Source organism: Hypomesus transpacificus, chromosome 19 (genome assembly GCF_021917145.1).
Source record: "Hypomesus transpacificus isolate Combined female chromosome 19, fHypTra1, whole genome shotgun sequence".
Taxonomy (NCBI): domain Eukaryota; kingdom Metazoa; phylum Chordata; class Actinopteri; order Osmeriformes; family Osmeridae; genus Hypomesus; species Hypomesus transpacificus.
Window position 1 is genome coordinate 11,103,701 of NC_061078.1, and position 19,520 is coordinate 11,123,220.

Consider the following 19,520-nt stretch of genomic DNA (forward strand, 5'->3'; position numbering starts at 1 on the left):
CTGCTGTTCCTCCCAGGGCAGCCTGGAGCGGTGGGCAGCCACATCTGCAGTGCCCAGGGGCTCAGTGCTCACCAGTGTCCTGTCATGAGACATGGGTGTCCTGTCATGGGACATGGGTGTCCTGTCATGGGACATGGGCGTCCTGTCATGGGACATGGGCGTCCTGTTATGGGACATGGGCGTCCTGTCATGGGACATGGGTGTCCTGTCATGGGACATGGGCGTCCTGTCATGGGACATGGGTGTCCTGTCATGGGACATGGGCGTCCTGTCATGGGACATGGGTGTCCTGTCATGGGACATGGGCGTCCTGTCATGGGACATGGGCGTCCTGTCATGGGACATGGGCGTCCTGTCATGGGACATGGGCGTCCTGTCATGGGACATGGGCGTCCTGTCATGGGACATGGGCGTCCTGTCATGGGACATGGGCGTCCTGTTATGGGACATGGGCGTCCTGTCATGGGACATGAGCAGGAGAGCAGTATGGTTTTATTATTGGGGTTCTTTGAAGAGGGATCCCATGAGAGAACATGCAAATACAGAATAGCCCGGCAGTGTAGGATTTCTTTGTTCCAGAGTCGTATTTCTATAATAGCATTTTTTTGGGGGGGGTGTAATATTTAGTCATCAATACACAAGCAGCTCCCCCAAAAGTAGATTTGTGTTTTTTTAGTTATCTCTAGATCTACTTGTTAATCCACCTCCTCTCTCATCCTGGCATATTGCTCAAGTCAAGACCATGTATGATTCATAGTGGTAGGCCTCAGTAAGGAATGGCACCATATGTGCCTAGTTTCTCTTCAAATAAACTTATTTTTCTCTTAGTCACACTCACTCCGTGCTTCGCCTTTTAGACTTTGTAACAAATATGAATACATTTGTGTGTGTGTGTATTTTCCTTACTCATAGTTACATTTCCACACAGAGTTAGCAAGTGAAATTATATTGGGATATGTGTTTTTATTTATTTATTATTATTTATTCTCTATTTAGATTGACCAATATGGCCAGTGTACTTCCTGACAGAGTTTCAGAAGTTTGACTTTACGGACATAAACAGCAGGCAGACTCTCCACATGTTTATCTCTGTGTCGAAGCCCAGCTCTGAAGATTGCGGATCTAGGAGGGGGTGAAGGGGGACCCAGAGAGGTTTGTCTGTGTGTGGGGGGTAGGGGGGGGGGGTGGGGGGGCAGGGTAAGTCGGTGGTGGGTGTGTAGAATGTCTTGCTATAGATTTTTCAGCAAATTAATGACTGACGGAGAAAAGTCTTAAGAACTTGTAGAGCTTGGTGCAGGGAAGTCCTGGCAGCGTGGGCGAGATGCTCCCTCGCTCCCCGCTCTCTCTGCTGTCAGTGGGCGGAGAAACACAGAGACCCTCAAGGCCTTCTGGGAAAGACCCCTGGCTGAGACGCTGGTGGGAGACCTTTTAGAAGTGGACAGAGCAGCTCCTGAAATACTTTATCGTTCTTACTACGGGGGGGGGGTGGCTTAGTTTGCTATTTCATTTTAATATGACGTCTCGGAGGAGGATGGAAGCGAGGGGGTGGATTAGACAAGAGAATCGGAGCGGAGGGGTGGAAAAAGTAGCAGAGCACAAGAGAGGGAGTGGGAGAACGGTGAAGGGTGGAGGTGTCAAGGACGGAGGACACACTATGTGACTCTGTGATGAGTTGGGTCTGCACCCACGCCCTAGTCAGCACCCAGCAGCAAGCCTGGCCCCTTCAGCCCTAATGACCCCACGCCCCCGACGGATGGAGACTCCCTCCCTGCCTCCGTCACTCCATCCAGTCCTCCCGCCCTCCATCCCTCTGTCCCTCCCTCCTTCTCTTCAACCCTCCTCTCCTCTCTCAGCTCACAGTCTGAAAAGGTCACATGAAAAATGCATGAGTTTGACTGGAGTATCCCACGTGCGTGTGTGTGTGTGTGTGTGTGTGTGTGTGTGTGTGTGTGTGTGTGTGTTTGAGGAAGTAGATGTATATGTGTCAGGACCTGTTAGGAGGTAGCTTAGTTTTTGTTGGAGGGGTGTGTGTGTGTGTGTGTAGCTGTGTCTTGTACAGGTGTTACGACCAGAGGAATGAGTGCTTTAACCTGGATATTCCTCAGAGTTCCAAGGAGACAGGCATTAAAAGCATGGACTGTTTTTACAGCCAGACCGTCACAGCCAATCAATTCTATGTTAATATTTAATAAGTTATGAAGTAGAACATTCCAGACGTCAGCTTGTCCCATGTACAGAACTGCAATACAATGTAATACAGTGTACATTACTGCAGTGCTGTTATGTCAACATTGAGCTTGCAGTATTTGTGTACAGTCATCTGCATGCAGTTCTTTCCTGGTCTTTTGTGACATTTGATAATTGGATCAAAACCCTTTTTTTCTTTTCTTTTCAATCTCCTTTCCTCCTCACCCCTAATTTTTTTTCTCTCTGCCTACCCCATCCCCATCCCTCTTTATTTCCATATATCCCGTCCTCCCTCCCCCTCCGCCCACCCCCCAACCCCCAGGGGTCGAGTGCGGCCCCTGCTGGGTCGTTTCAGTGAGCTGGAGGTCCAGCTGGATGAGTGGGGCCTGAGGCCGGCCAGTGTGGATGCAGTGCTGCTGGATGCAGGCTGCTCCTCCATGCAGATGGACCGTCCAGAGCGCGGCTTCTCCCTCAGCCAGGACGGACCTCTGGACATGAGGATGGATGCCAACAGGTAGGAAGAGGAGGGAGGGATTCAGTGATTCAGATTTTTTTTTTTTTACTTTAATACACACTGCAGTCCTTCAGATACAAGATGGCATTGTTATTTCAAGAACTGTCAAGACTTGAATATTGATGCACCTTAAGTCCACACCAATAGAACCCTCACATTTGGATGGAAAGTTACTAAGTTCAATAACAGACTGCTTGTTTTATTTTATTTTTTTATGAAAACGACAATTGAAAGAACACCCTTGCGTTCCTGCCCATTTCAAATTATGACCAGTAAAGAATTCCTTTGTACTTTCAGGGCCTGTGACTCAGAATACTGTCATTGAATAGCTCTGATTAACAACACTATCCATTAAGGATACTAACATCATTCAACCTAGTTATTTGAGGGCAAATAAACAGTTTATGCTTTGTAGTATGTGTAATAAGAGAAACATTCTGGATTAAACTACTCTTTGCATCCTGTCTTTCCCCAGCCTCATGGAAAGTTATCTCCTTCCAGTTGCATGCTGGGAAATCTAATACTGTGTTGTGCCAATTGTATTTCCCCTGTTCTGTCATCCTCATGCCATTTGGCTTGGAGATTGATTCTCTCAGCTGTATATATGCACTTCTAACCTTCACAAGGCCTCTAATTCATTGTCTATCAATCTCCCTGGAGCTGGAGGACCATGACAGTGATTTGACATGAGCTATTCAAGCAAACAGGATTATGTAGCACTATCTCTGGCAAGCACTGATTGGTACTGTGTAATGAGGAGACAACTACCATACTGTAGCAACCGTCTACACAAAACTACACAAGAATGTCCACTTAAACAGTCCAATAACCAGAGTGTTAATTCATTTGTTTAACGGACTGACTGAGTAACTAACTGAATGACTGAATGAAATAATATAACATAACATGACCTGCACATCAGTCTCTCAATCACAGTTCACACTTCTAGACCTGTTGCTAATATTTGCTGGTGCATGCTTATGTGTGAAGACCTATATACATTACCATACTGATGTTTCACACTGTAAATATATCGCTAGCTATGCCATTCCAGCAATTTGTTGAGTTCACATTTATGGAATGTATTTCGATTTCTAGATTGTTCATGTTTCCTGAAAACCAGGTACTGAGATGATCTCTTTATATATATCTCGCTCTAACTTTGTGTATCTTACTCCCTTTTTCTGTCTGTCACTCTTTCTCGCTCTGTCTTTTTCCATATATCGACCCTTATCTCAATGTATCTTTCCCTCCCCCTCTCCCCATCTCTCTCTCCCTCCATGGTCCTCAGCACCAGAGCAGCAGCAGGCACGGTGGTTTTCAGCTCTGTCGGTCTAAAGCTTGTCAGGCTTTGCCTCTGTCAGCAAGGACGTGACGTCAAGCAGCTTAATTGGGCTCTTCTCTGTGCGTAGGTACCCCAACATGCCCTGCGCCACTGACGTGGTGAACGCCTTAGATCAACAGGCGCTTGCGTCTGTTCTCAGCGCGTACGGCGAAGAGAAGCACGCCAGGAAAATAGCCTTGGCCATCGTGGAGGCACGCAGTGTTTACCCCATCACCAGGACCCAACAGCTGGCCAGCGTGGTGGCAGGTATCTTGCCTCCGTAATTCCCTACAGCAATTTGGGGAGGCTGGTGGCAGAGTTGGGCAGACAATGAGAGAGAGAGAGAGAGAGAGAGAGAGGGGGGGGAGGAGTGAGATAGAAAGAGAAAGGAAGAGAGAGGGACAGAGAGAGAGAGAGAGAAAAGGAGAGGGAGGGAGAGAGGGGGAGGTATTAAATGCTGGCTGGGTCTCCCTCCTGGATAAATCACGACCAGCGACACTAATCATGAGCATCATCCTCCTCTCTTGCGTCGGTGTTTTGGACGCCTCTCCCACACCCTTCCTGAGGAGATTACAATGCTTAAAGAGTGGAAAGGGAGAGAGAGAGAGACAGACAGAGGGAGAGGGGGGGGTACAGGGCGCGGCTCACAGTCTGTCAAGAGACTGACTCTTGTTTTTTTCCCCTCCCTCTCATAAGACCCCGTCCTCTCTCTTCCTCCGCCCCATTCTCCCCGTCATCTCCTCGTTCTCCTCTTCCTCCACCTCCGTCTCTCCCCTTCCTCCTTTTCCTCTCCTCCTCCCTCTCCTCCTTCTGTCCCCCTCCTCCTCTCTCCTCTTTGTTTCTTTTGATTGGTTTCCCACCCAACCTCACTGTATGCCCCTGCCTGCATCCAAACACTCACACACGTGTGTTCACGCGTCCATGCATTCACACATGCACACTCACACATCGTTCTCATGTTCTCTATTGACATTTTCCTGTCATTTCATTACATGTAGTTATATATTTATATCTTTTTTTCACCTCAGAGAGGGGTGGGGGGGGTCCTCTAGATGGTGGTGCTGTGTGCGTCATGGCGGGAGAACAGGTGTGAGGGAGGGACTGTTGTTTGATCTCTTTGAAGAGCAGAGCGAGTCACCAGCAATGTTTATTCCAATCAATCCAAGAGGTCCTGACTCGTGTAGGTCCCATGGGTGGGGGTGGGTGGGCGGACGGGGGAGGGGGTGGGGGGCACACGGCGCTGATGGCCACTCCATTGCCTAGAGAGGTATGTGTGTGTGTGTGTGTGTGTGTGTGGGGGGGGGGGGGGTATGGTCTGCAGTGTTCAGACATCCTGCTTTTGGAGATATCTCTCACTTTATTCCCCTGCCGCTCTCTCCATCTTATCTCCCTCCATCCTCCTTCGATCCCTCCTTCCCTCTCTCCTCCCTACATCCCTTCACCTTTCCACCCTCCATCCCTCCACCATTCTATATTCTGCAGAAGCATATCGCCCAGACAGCAGATCTCTTGAGCCCAAGAGAGGCTGTGACAGAGACACGGACATCCAGACTTCTGGCCACGATTGTGTTCTGGGCTTAACTTGGCCAGGCCTGTGTTTGCGCTCTCTTTCTGTCTTGCGCACGCTCTCACCATGGACGCTCTCCTCCCCTCCCCCATCCTTTGTGTCTCTGCGGCGACGACCTCCAAGCTCTCCTCCCATTAGGCTGAAGGTTTTCCTTTGACATCAGCCTAACTTTGGCATCAGCCTAACTTTGGCATCAGCCTAACTTTGGCATCCGCGTAACCGTGTTCCAAGAGAATGAAACCAGCATCCCTCGCCTATCCCACCCAGCCTTCTTTCTGTGCTTGGTTATGAGGTGACGGCAGGGAACACTGGGCGTCAGGCGCATGTTCTCCAGTTAATGGGCGAGGGTTCCCAGGGGCTTTCTGCTCCCCCACAGAGGCTGCGGGGCCATTACCACAGGAGAATGGACTGGGGCCTGCGTGATTGCCTGATTGACACAACTAGTAGGAATAACATGATTGATTATAGCGAGAGTGTCTCTGTGCACAGTGCCCACGCACGCACGCATGCGCACACACACACACACTTAACCTACAGCCTTTCCATAACACAGGGACACAGTGTGTCCACGTAGCTCGCCTTGTGACTGTCACTATCGAAATCTTGATCAATAAATGAACTGTGGCCGAAGTCACAGCCGATTTGAGTGTCTTGGGATGCTTTTTATTTCGATAAGGTTCTCCTCTAGGTATTTAGAAACTCGCTATAGGAGTATGTGAAACACGATTGATCCACAGTCTTTGTATATATAGATGATGGCACATGCTTTCTGAGGCAGGCTATAAGCTCAAATGTGGCAACCTCCAGTGTTAATATTCAGTTAAGCAGAAAAACTAATAACCTGACACGAGCCTCGGGTCCTTGGAGGGATGTGCAGCGCTCGTGTGGCTGCACGCCCTGACAGCCATGATGTCATACAGCCTCTAGTGCTGCCTCTCTTTCCTAAAGCAGGATTTATCAAACAATCATGACGCGGGCGTATTAACCACCGCCCGTCCTGCATGTAAACATGCAGCATGCAAATATCGCCTCCTTAATGGGGCTTTTGGGGTACCTCGAAGTGAATCATATCAAGTGGTTGAACGCAACGCGCCATCTTCTCGTAGGTTGTGTATTGCGCCACGGTTCTCGTGTAGAGGAGTACCAGCTGTAATGTTCCTGTTGCTAAGCCAACAAGCCTAGGACTGGGAGAGGGATTAGCCTGAGGGCCAGTGGGCAGTCTACACAGTAGTCCAGGATCCAGACAAGGACCAGGAACTAGATCAGGGACTACCTGAACGTCAGGTCTTGATAGTCATACCAGTGCGTGTCCTGCCTTCCTGCTTCCACAACACTATAGTTGTTGTTAGTTGCCGTTGGTGATGGGTTTTTGTTGTCGTTGTAGCAGTTGAAGCTGAAAACCTACAATTTTGGGGGGGGTTGGGGGGGAGTGGTTTTCAGACTTCTGTCCTTAACAACCTGATAAAAGTGAATCTGTTTATAGTTCAGCCTTAGGATCATTCAGGTTGTTGACATAGTTAGGTACAATAGGTTGGTATTGAGCTGTGGTTTCCCTATAGGCTGCTAGGGGTCTCCTTACGTAAAGAACCTTCTTCTGTCTCACAAGACACTGTTTGTCTCCATCTCTCTTTCCTTTTCTTCCTCTCAGACTTTTCCCTGCCTCAACCTCTTTCTCCCTCTCCCCATTATTTTCATGAAATCTTCTTGAGATCACCTGAAGAGAGAGGGGGAGAGAGAGAGAGAGAGAGAGAGAGAGAAAGAAAGAAAGAAAGAAAGAAAGAAAGAAAGAAAGAAAGAGAGAGACGAAGAGAAGAGAGGTACGGAGAGAGAGAAACGGGAGGGATAGAGAAGAAGAGGGATGAGAAGAGAGCAGGAGTTGGTGTGGTCAGGGATGGGCTTTGTATTGATTGCTAGGTGAGTCACACTTAGTGCTGCCGAGTGCAGGAGGGGAGAAATGCCACACTGCTCTCTCTCTCTCTCCATTCCTCCCACCTCTTTGTCTCCTGACATCTCTTTTACCTTATCCCTTTTTACATCTTCTGTCTCTCTGGGACAACGTTTGGGGCACTTTTTCTTGTGTTTGAGATGTGAAAATGTAATACAGATATAAAGAAATGTGATTATAGATTTTCTGCACACAGCAGATTCCATTGGAATCAGATGGATATGTGTGGGGTCAGGTGTATTTGTACAATAAACAGTCTGCAAATTAACAGAGTCTCAAGGGGGTCCGATTGATTGCGCTATCATTGATAACAGTAGTTCTGGAAACCAATAATGCCTGTCCTCTCCAGACCTGGTCATTTGAGTTGCAGTTCTGTGGAAAATACAATCACTTAATCGTGTAGTTCACCTTGAGCTTATGATTAGTGTTGTGTCTGGGAAGGGACAACATATACGTATTTGTTAGCGTTTCGGAAGATGTCGAGGAATGGAGCCTGCTTCAGTAAATCCTCTTCCGTTGTTCCTCTTCCACCTCAGGGTCCTTCTCATCTGCCGCCCTCTACGCTCGCAGTGATCGTCTCCAGCGCCCGTCTCACATAGCCACCAAGACGTTCCAAGCCCTGCGGATGTTCGTCAACGACGAGCTGAACGAGCTCCACGCCGGCCTCCGCTCCGCCCAGACCCTGCTGAAGCCCGGGGGCCGTCTCTGCGTCCTGACCTTCCACTCTCTGGAGGATCGCCTGGTCAAGCGCTTCCTGCTGGGGGAGGACCTAGCGGCCCCTCCCAGACGCAGCCTCCGCCTCAGACTCCAGCAGGGAGGAGGGGGGGAGGGGGAGGAGGCGGAGGCGGGCAGGAGGGGTGGGGCTCCGTGGGTGCCCCTGCAGAGGGGGGTGTTGACGCCTCAGGCTGAGGATGTGATGGAGAACCCCAGGGGACGCTCAGCCAAGCTCAGGGCAGCACGCAGGCTGTGACCTCACAACGTTGTCCACCCACTAGTCAAGACCGATGCTTGTGTTGGAGGGAACTTTAGTTGATGTCTTTTTGTGTAGCCATGCCATGAGGACAACAGTCACAGCTCATTTTTATACCAATGTTACAGTCTGTTTTTAGAATCAATAAATTTCTTGGAAACTGGGAGAATCACAAATTCATTCAGTTTCAATTGTCCATTTACAACGGACTGTGAAATTATAACTTTTGATGTTACAAGTGGTACAGATTAAGACTGGTTTAGATCCATGTGTCTAATATGGGCTTGTTAAGAGCAGCAGCCATACAAGAGTAAACTAACTACCTACTACAGAGGTGACCTGCACCTTCTCCATAGAGCACAAGCACTCTGTCCTGTGACCCTCCCCAGCAGACCACCTACCCACAACATCTGCGGTCTTCTGACTCATTGATAAAGCAGTGGTGTTCTTTGTCATCAGGCAGCATTAGAACACTCCAATCCCAGTTGTCCCCTCCTCTCTCAGAGTTCCACAGTAGTAGTAACAAGTGATGGACCAGGCAAACAACCGCAGCTGAGCTGCACTGTGCTGTGCTACAGGAATCAGTTCTAAGTAGAAATACCATGTGAGTCAAGCCTAATGGGTTTGTTGGTGAATGATGGAGAATGCCTTCCAGACTGCTACCAGATGAGATGTTCAGATCAGATGTCTCTGATCTTTAATATTTGACTTTGTCTGTTTGTAATTGCGCCATCAAGAAGCATCAACACGTTTTGTTTTTTTCTCTCCTTCTGCCTCTTTCTGTACACTCTAAATATACCCGTCTTGTTACCTTGGAAACAAACGGCACAAGTAACATTTAACAGTGCCTAAATGGCCGTGCTGGTTTAACCTGGTGTGAAACACTGCTGTACTGGAGCTCAGAGCCCTTCCCTCAGGGGGACCATCCACGTCATCATCACACTGAGGACAGAGTTGACTTCTATCGTCTGTTTTGGACATCCATGAAGAAGAATCTATCCCGGATGTGCAATAATGGTTTGCACCAAAACTTACCTTGGTGTAGCATGTTTAGCCATATGATTGAGCAGCATTAAGAACAAGGTTACAGAACAACTCTGGCTGTGGAAGAGCAGGGTTTTATTTGTTATTTGTTTATTTGAGTGCTCCACTCAAATCCACATTTGGGTTTAGGGGGGGGATCTTTCACCAAGGATTCAGGCCCTATGTGTGTCAGTCATAAGGGCGCCTATCTCCTACCCCTACTGACTCCAGACATGGTACTTTCAGACTGTGGTCGTGTCCAAGGGAATGTACACGTGAGTAAATCGTGTAGGGGAAGCAGAAGGAGGGAATGTCGATACTTGGAAATGAGACTCACCTCCGACTGCATGTTCTCAATTACCATGGAAACAGTAGCTTAAGTAAACAGTCGTTGTGACAAGTCATTCTTGCCATGTATCAGTTTGTGGCTTGAACCACTACCAAGGAGTGACTATTGAATGAGAACTAAGTTATTGATTAAATAGTTTGGTTCACAGAAACCTTATTCTCAGAATGAACATTAGGTAAAAAGAGCAACACACAAGATCACCATATTTCTATACCTCTGTACCGACACAGTCCGGTAAGTTGCCATAGGAACAAAATCGCCAACAGATTTATTGAATTCTTCGTAAGTTTCTAGGGAAAAGTTGCAGCTTCAGTAACTGACAATGAAGATTATGCTTGGAATTGCAGGGTTTCTGAGAAAATAAATCAAATTATTCTTGAAAATTCATGGTGAGGTCTGCAGGGGTGCATAACAGTTGTACTTGCCTGGATGGGATAATGATTTCTGGGAATCTACTTAATTCAGTGGAACTCGACTACATTAAAACAGTGTTTCAAACCATAATAAACGACCTAACTAACGTCTATCAGCCCACACAGGTTGATCATCTTTAGTGTTTATTGACCTGAACGAGCTCAAAAAAGAGTTGGATCCAACACAACCATACGTTCCCTGTCGTCACCACCCCCTGTGGAGGTAGTCATTAGACACTGACAGTTTTACACCCAGACTATATTACAGGTGGGGCTGTTGTGGAACTGTCACCCACTACACATGCTTCTTTCTTGACATCACATGAAATCCCACTCTACCCTGGTATGTACTTGAGCTCAGGCTATACCAATAAAGACCCTCTCCTCCGCTGTGTTGATGTATTCCCTCCGTCTCTCAGAGAAAGCACAATATGAAAAAACAACTGCTGAGTTAAAGCAAAAACCTATTGAATTATCTTATATCAGATATCCTTCAGGAAGTGGGAGGCATGTTTGAAGGACGCCATCGTTTAACTCCACCCTCCGTCTTCCTGCTCAGTTTCTCTGTTTGGGTAATGAAGACTGCTACACCCATACATTAGTACTACTTAGTCATAATTAGACACCTTTTGTCCATTAGGCAACCACTGTGTGGGCGGAAATGTTTTTTTGGGGTGAGAAGTGGGATGTTTGTGTAGGTGGGGGGGCGTACACACCAATGCCCCCCACAGGCAAGTCACCTTGAAATGGAAAACTCATCTTTAGTGAAGATCTTTACTGAAAACAGCTGAACAGACCAAGCTCTGAAAGGTGTGGAGAAGCCCAGCCAACTGTGAACAATAAAGATGCCAGATAAATGACAATCGTATGTTGTGGTTAATCCGTTTTTCCCACCATACTGTTGTATTGTCCTTAATGGCACTTCATGATAAATAATCTATTGCTCATACAGTACTATAGCTACTACATAGCCCAATCCAGCAAACCTTGAACCAAGGAATGTTCCTTATAATATTCCAGTGTCCTGTTTGAATTCATTACAAAAACAACATACCTTCCTCTTCTGCTGAAGATAGATCTCTCATTCTATGTGATTGGCAGTCTAGTCATGTCAGATCAAATGGTCTGTAGTTCTGTGGCATCAGACATTTGTACATCCTGGCCAATGGTACGCCACCTGAGAGGGGGCGGGTGTGTGTGCCGTTCAATGGCTGTCCCTCTGAGAGATGGAGGAGAGGCGGAATCTTGTACAGCTCTGTTAGAGCAGCCCGCTCTAGTCTAGTCAGGTAGGGACAGCGCATCTTCCAACACCCTCCCCTCTCTTCTCCTTTCCCCCTGCCTCACATCCCTCCCACCCCACCACCATCTCTCACTCCCCGCCCTGTCTATGTTGTCTCTGCTATAAAAAGAATTCTCAATGAAACAGACTTTGAGGTCAAAGCCATTTGAATGATTTTTGTGAATGACGCAGGGCCTGCGGGCCTCTGGGGAGAGCGACCGAACCAGGAGGAGGAGACAGGGCTGAGCTGGAACGCTACTCACTGAACCCTCCAGTCCTGCACACACAGGCACGCTAACACACATACAGGCTCACACAGACACACACAAACACAGGCTTACACGCACACACACACACAGGTATACACAGCCACATACACATACAGACGGCCACTAGCACAGCTCACAACAGCCAGGGGCTCCCTCTGCCTTTTACTGACATTTAATGAAATACTTAAATGAGTAAAATATGCAATGAATATCATATTTATTATGGAGCTCCTCTCTCTCTCCTTCCCCCCTCACTCACTCACCCCACCCTCACCCCCTTCCATCAAGACTCTGTTGTGAAAGCATAGCCTGTGCCCTGAACCACCCACAGCTGCTGTTCTAGTCCTTCCTTTCTCCAGCCTAATCGCATGTCTTTTCTCCTTCCCTTTGACAGGGAGCAGCTCCCACTCTGGTGTCAGAGAGAGGACTGACCTGCAGGACTTCCTCTTGGGAGTGTGTCTGGCTTCACAGGGGAACCATCACCGCCTCCCTGGTTGACTTCAGTGACAGTGGTCTGCATTACACACCTCTCTGGGTCAAGGTTGGGAGGCAGGATGACAGTGAGGCTGGGAGGCAGAGTGACAGAGAGGCTGGGAGGCAGGATGACAGTGAGGCTGGGAGGCAGGATGACAGTGAGGCTGGGAGGCAGGATGACAGTGAGGCTGGGAAGCAGAGAGGCAGGCTGGGCTGTTCTACATGTGTGCATGCATGTGTGATTGGATGCATGTGCGTTAAAGTTGACTTGTTTCTGCCATGTTTCTTAAACTGCAGATGTATAGCATCTGGCTAGGTTTCTGCTGCAGATGTTTCAACGCACAGTAGATAAACAACACTGTGTGGTAAACAAGCACTGAATTGTCTCGCTGTGAGAGAGACAAGATGTTAGAATAATACGGATATAAAATAGTAAAATGCCGCTTGACTTATTTACAGTTATTGGCTGGGCACTTTGGAATAAATTACTTTTGTCTCAAGGATCGGAGGTATTCTGTGTCTTCAGTGCATTCAGGAGGGAGGACGACAGGAGGAAACCAGGCACTGTCTGTAATCAACACTCAGTGAGGCAAGATACTGGAATAGCAGGAGCAGAATGGAATCATCTTCCTCACAGTATGGCTCTGTGACTCAATCTGGCCACAGCGCCACTCTGCCTCCACCCCCCGGAGGATGGAGAATCACCTGTGTGCAGCGAGGGCGCACACACACCCAGCAGCAGGCCTCAGTCCCTCACAGCAACGCCACTCCATTTACCCATGGCGACTAGGCACATGTGCACTTTAAACAGGCTCTCGGTGGTTGGTAAATGACAGGGTTTGTGTTGGGGGTGTAAATGACCCCCCCCCCCCCCCCCCTCCCGTCAAGACCGGGGAACACAGACATCAGCCTCTGCGTCTCTCTGACGGTTTGTTATCTCATCAGCGTTTCAACACCATTGGTCAGCCAGGTAGTTGCTGGAGCGGAAAGGAGACCGGCGAGGGTGAAAACAGGAGGCCTGTGGTTGGTCCTGTCTGTAGCCATGACTGCAGCTGTCTCTCATCGTTAGGTTGCGGTAATGGGGTTAGCGGGGAGTGTGATTCCCTTTTGAATCTGGGCCAAAATGACTGTTAACGAGCCGTGCCATCTGATTGGTGGGATGTGATGGGCAATTCAATTAAACCATTGGCTCCTGTGCATGCGGCTCAGATTCCTTGACTCCCTGTTGGTTTAAACATGAACAATTTTTTCAGGATTCATTATGTGCGAAATGTTCTAGCGAAAAACCAAACAGAGAAGTGTTCTCAGTCGTTGTTGCTGTGACATGCAGTGTGGCACAATCTCTAAATCAAATTTATTGTATTTATTTGTGTTAACACTGTACTGTATATGACACCTGGTCTGGTTCTGAGCAGAACCGTGAGGGTTGATATACTTGGACGTCTCTCTGGGATATTTATTGATCGTTTGGTAGCCATGTTGGTCCTAGACTTTGGACAAAGACAACTTTGCTTTGGGTCAAAACATGGAGGACAAATAAACATGAAGAAGCAGGATGCTGGTGGACAGATGGCGCTCTGTGTCTTGGCCATGGCGAGCCTGAGTCATAGCTCGGCAAACAGCTGCCCCACAGGAAATGACACAGGCCTGCCTTCCTCACTCCATTGAGACTTCCAAACAGTCCTCAGCTTCGGATCTGACGCTGAGATGGAGGCTTCTGATTGGTCAGAACATCAACCCAAGAGTTGGCTGTGTTCATAAATTTGAGTTAATACAATTTGAAGCCTGGCATAAACATTTTGTCCCAAACACGTTTTTGAATTGGTTTTGTGAGGCAACAATGAGTGACAGTAAGTTATAAAGCTGGGTAATAGAAACTAGCCTATGATACATTAGATTTTTTAACGCAATGCTTTTGATAGCTTTATTCCACAACTGTTGAATGGCTCTCTCTGCCCAGCAGTATGACTAAGACCAACCTAATTGTTACCCACTAATACAATTGCCATTCAATCAGGCAACAGGTTTTTTTACCTCGTACTTAACACTTCACTTCAAAAAATAGAAAAGCATTAAACTAAAAGAGAAGGGAACGAAAAGAGTCTGGTAAATCTGGTTTTTACCGCACAAATTATGTGATTATTGCTGATTACTAAAGAGACAGTACAAATTGCACTGATGGAGTATTTCCCTGGAGAGATAATTACATCCTATTTTCACATTTCAGGAGGCCCATTTGTAACTTTGGTAACACTTTCTTTGAAGGGGTGTGAATAAGAGTGACATGACACTGTCATGCCACTGTCATAATCATGACATGACACATGAAAGGATGTTTATGAATGTTTATGAATGTTGTCATCAGGTGTATTTTGTGTCAGTTAATGTCAAGTTGTCATGACAAAGACATTGGCAGGTGATGTTGTCTAGGCTAATGTCAAGTTGTCATAACAAAGACATCACAAACAATGTCAACCTTGCATAAGAAATGACATAATTCACCGAATGACACCTAATGACAACATTCATAAACATTCATAAACATCCTTTCATGTGTCATGTCATTATTATGACAGTGCCATGACAGTGTCATGTCACTTTTATTCACACCCCTTCAAATAAAGTGTTACCTATACATTTTGTTATGAATGTGTGTGTGTGAGTGTGTTGACGGGAATGCAAAAAAACAATTTTCCCTTTTCAATATCTCACATCACATTAAGACCACACCTCAGAACAGCTCATCCGATCAGCATTGATTGTTTTGAAGTGGAGCATCAACTATTTCATCCACTTCACAGTCTATAGTCATGCTTCCTGGCCATCATCATTCTGTCCATTAAAGAAGACCAAGAAAACGTATCACCAGTCAGACTCTCAGTTGGTATGTCACCATGATGGCTTTTGACAAAACGGAATGTAGTTCTGTATAATGTATTGTATATTTACACTCTCACACATTCACTCTCAGGTAAATTATCTATATGGGTCTTATTGGGAATCAAGTATATCATAGCAGTAAGTACCTATCAAGTATGATGTCCCAATAAATAACTAATGTTTTTCAATTGAGTAGGTATCAAATTACCACAGTATGGACACTGTAAAACATAGTGTTCAAGAAAGCATAACAAATTGAAATTGAAATTAACAACCCCATAGAATGGTCAGACACGCCATTATTAGTGGGGTTTGTCCAATTAACCTGCAAAAACCTCAGAAGTAGACTCACCCCCGAAGGAAGTAGACTCACCTCGGAAGTAAGTAGACTCACCTCAGAAGTAGACTCACCTCAGAAGTAGACTCACCTCAGAAGGAAGTAGACTTACCTCAGAAGGAAGTAGACTCACCTCAGAAGTAGGCTCACCTCAGAAGTAGACTCACCTCAGAAGGAAGTAGACTCACCTCAGAAGGAAGTAGGCTCACCTCAGAAGTAGACTCACTTCAGAAGTAGACTCACTTCAGAAGTAGACTCACCTCAGACGTAAGTTGACTCACCTCAGAAGTAGACTCACCTCAGAAGTAGACTCACTTCAGAAGTAGACTCACCTCAGAAGGAAGTAGGCTCACCTCAGAAGGAAGTAGACTCACCTCAGAAGTAGACTCACTTCAGAAATAGACTCACCTCAGAAGTAGGCTCACCTCAGAAGTAGACTCACCTCAGAAGGAAGTAGACTCACCTCAGAAGGAAGTAGGCTCACCTCAGAAGGAAGTAGACTCACCTCAGAAGTAGACTCACTTCAGAAGTAGACAAACCTCAGAAGTAGGCTCACCTCAGAAGTAGACTCACCTCAGAAGGAAGTAGACTCACCTCAGAAGGAAGTAGGCTCACCTCAGAAATAGCCTCACCTCAGAAGGAAGTAGACTCACCTCAGAAGTAGACTCACTTCAGAAGTAGACTCACCTCAGACGTAAGTAGGCTCAACCCCGAAAGAAAGAAGTAGGCTCACCTCAGAAGTAAACTCACTTCAGACGTAGACTCACCTCAGAAGGAAGTAGACTCACCTCAGAAGTAGACTCACTTCAGAAGTAGGCTCACCTCAGAAGGAAGTAGGCTCACCTCAGAAGTAGACTCACCTCAGAAGTAGACTCACCTCAGAAGTAGACTTGTCCCAGAAGGAAGTAGACTCACCTCAGAAGTAGACTTGTCCCAGAAGAAAGTAGACTCACCTCGGAAGTAACATCTGATCAGATCTGATTAGATCAATGGGGGTAGCATCACGTTTGAGTCATGTCAATTAGGTTTGTTATCTATGCAGTCAAAAGCTGAGCACTCCTGATCTCCACTCATCTCAACCAATTCTCATATTATCAAGATTCATGTTTGATGGAAATGCATGTCCAATAAGGAATTTTTTGTTTCAGAATGTATTTGAACAAAGGGGATGTTAATATTAAAATTTAAGTTAAATCTAATCTTACTTATCATTGTTGTATATCATTGCACTTTCAAGAAGTGAATCATTGTGTATTTTAAGGTCTTATTTAATAATGAGTCAAGGACGAATTCTGAACCAAGATGCAATCAGAAGCCTCTAAGATCCTTCATATTTTTCATTTTGACCATACAGCAAAGCCTTCTGAGTGTTGCCTTGAAACCCTCCACTGATATGCAAAACTATCTCAGACAGAACCATCTACACAGGGTTTTAGCCCATATCAAATAAAGGTTATTTGTTATGTTCTTGTATGGAACCAATTTTGATGCTGCATAAAGCCTATGATTTTGAATCTCCTTGTGTCCTTGTCTTTGGTAGAATAATCAATGAATTAGGTCCCACATAATGTTTGAAAAGATTTTCCACTGCCCTAAAAAAGGTTTCCCCTAAAGGGAGAACATGGCGAACTCTTATCTGGTACTAACTATATCTTTTTTGAAAGTGCAGCAGAGAACAAGGCTTTGACTCTGGGTTCAGAGGGATTCATTAAGATAGTGTGTGTGTGCGTGTGTGTGTGTGTGTGAATGCCTGTGTGTAGGTGCGTGTGCGCTTCTATGCACGTGTGTGTATTTGCATGTGTTTTTGGGCATAATGAAATGAAGATTAAGATACCGAAAGAAATTATGAGACCGAAAGTGAGTGAGATCGCAGAACAGCATGTCTCTCTGCTCGTGTGTTTGTTTGTCTGCCGATGTGTGTTTGTGTACGTGTGTGTGTATGTGTCTGTGTGTCTGCATGTGTGTGTAGATATGTGTGTGTAAGTACGTGCTTTTGTGTGCATATGCGTATGTGTGTATGTGTGAGTGAGTGAGTGCGTGAGTGTGTGTGTGTGTCTCACAGGCAAGGAGGAGTGGATGGTGGGCTGGAGTGCGGCTGCTCGCGAGTGAAGTTGAAGCAGAGAAATGCCACGGTGACGTCAGCCAGCGGCCCCGTGGGGATGAGGTGAGTCAGAGCTAGGGCCGCGGCCTCGCCAGCTCTCCGCAGCCACGAGCGCGTCATCACCAGGCTCACTGACACCCTCTCACATTTCTCTGCATCTGCCTCAATGTGCCTGGCTGCCTGGCTGCCTGAATGACTGCTTAGCAGGCTGGCTGGCTGCCTGAATGACTGCTTAGCCAGCTGTCTGGCTGGCTGTCTGTCTGAATTACTACTTAGCAGGCTGTCTGGTTGTCTGGCTGCCTGAATGACTGCTTAGCAGGCTGGCTGGCTGGCTGTCTGTCTGACTGGCTGCCTGAATGATTGCTTAGCAGGCTGGCTGGCTGGCTAGCTGTCTGAATGACTGTTTAGCAGGCTGACTGGCTGTCTGGCTATCTGAATGACTGCATAGCAGGCTGGTGTGCTGGCTGGCTGGTTACCTGAATGACTGGTTATCAGGCTTGCTGGCTGCCTAAATGACTGGTAAGCTGACTACCTAACTCGCTAAATGACTGGTTTGCAGGCTGACTGATTGATTTTCAGGTTGACTGGTTGGCAGGCTTCCTGGCTGACTGTTTATGTAGGAATAATGACAGAGGTGCAGCCACACCCATCTATCTCCTTCCCTGTTGCTCTGTACAGCACTATACAACAGCCCCTGTTACAGCTAGCAGACTTGCCTACAGACTAGTCAGGACAAAGGGCAGGCCCCACGTTATCTGCCCATGGTGTAAGACGATGCTACTGTGGGGCTCATTAGTGGAGCTCTCATGGTGGGAGGGGGGGGCTGGGAAATAGAAGGGGGGGGGGGGCATGATGATTCACCCATCATTAACAGAGATACACTTCATGCACTTTACAAGAAAGCTCAGACACAAACCCTTCCCTCAACCCCTTCCCCCACCCACCTTCTACCGCCCACACCACCCCTCCACCCTCACCGGCCCCAGATCCCCTCCCCCCATCGTCTATTGATTGTCAATAATTAATATAAAAGGATGAGCAGGAGGCTTGCTTCCCTAGAGATAGTCATCTGCATCATCCCTGTCCTGTCATCCGTCCTCCTGACAACACTGCATCATCCCTGTCCTGTCTGTGTTAGTGTCTCTCTCTCCTCCAGCTATGTCGGTGTTAGTGTCTCTCTCTCCTCCATCTACTGTCTGTGTTAGTGTCTCTCTCTCTCCTCCATCTACTCTCTGTGTTAGTCTATCTCTCTCTCCTCCATCTACTGTCTGTTTTAGTGTCTCTCTCTCCTCCGTCTACTGTCTGTTTTAGTCTCTCTCTCTCCTCCATCCAATGTCTGTGTTAGTCTCTCTCTCTCTCCTCCATCTACTGTGTTAGTCTCTCACTCTCACTCTATCATCACTTGTTCCACAGAATCAGTGGATGACTAGAGTCCAGAGATTAAAAGCAGCAAAATGCCCCAATTAGTCTCAATTTTTTCTCTCCTCCGTGAAGAGCGGGTCCTTGTTACAGCCTGCTGAAAGGTTGCTGCTCTTTAGGTGATTTTTATTTGGTCTGGAAAGTAATACTGTGATATTCTCTTTATTTTATTCTTGTCAACAGAAGACCTTTAAACAGACTTATCAGCCAGTAACAAAATTGTTTTGTTTTAGTTAAATACCTTACTATTAAGCACATTTAAATGAAAAAGCACTTAGTTGTATTGTTTCTCCAAACTGTTGCTCTCAAATTTAGTCCTTGAAAGAAAACTCCTGGATTACTCCATTGTGGAGGAATATTCAGTCTATTACCGGGCAGCATAAGTGAATAAGACGCAGTTGAACATGACCATGTCACAGTTCTCAACCAATCAGCTATATCAGCTTCCGATCAAACTGGTAAAACAAAT

At 46.8% G+C, this 19,520-nt stretch overlaps 1 protein-coding gene across 4 annotated transcripts in view; it reads left to right on the forward strand.

Annotated features, from left to right (window-relative positions):
• mettl15 (methyltransferase like 15) overlaps nt 1-10,770 on the forward strand; it is a 34,490-nt gene extending 23,720 nt beyond the window's left edge. For all 4 annotated transcript variants that reach the window (XM_047042108.1, XM_047042109.1, XM_047042110.1 and 1 more), the window contains 3 exons: nt 2,510-2,701; nt 4,114-4,292; nt 8,074-10,770. In XM_047042108.1, coding sequence (XP_046898064.1) covers nt 2,510-2,701; nt 4,114-4,292; nt 8,074-8,507 — 805 coding nt within the window. In that variant the 3' untranslated portion in view covers nt 8,508-10,770. The remainder of the gene's footprint in view (nt 1-2,509; nt 2,702-4,113; nt 4,293-8,073) is intronic.
• Nucleotides 10,771-19,520: the final 8,750 nt, after the last annotated feature.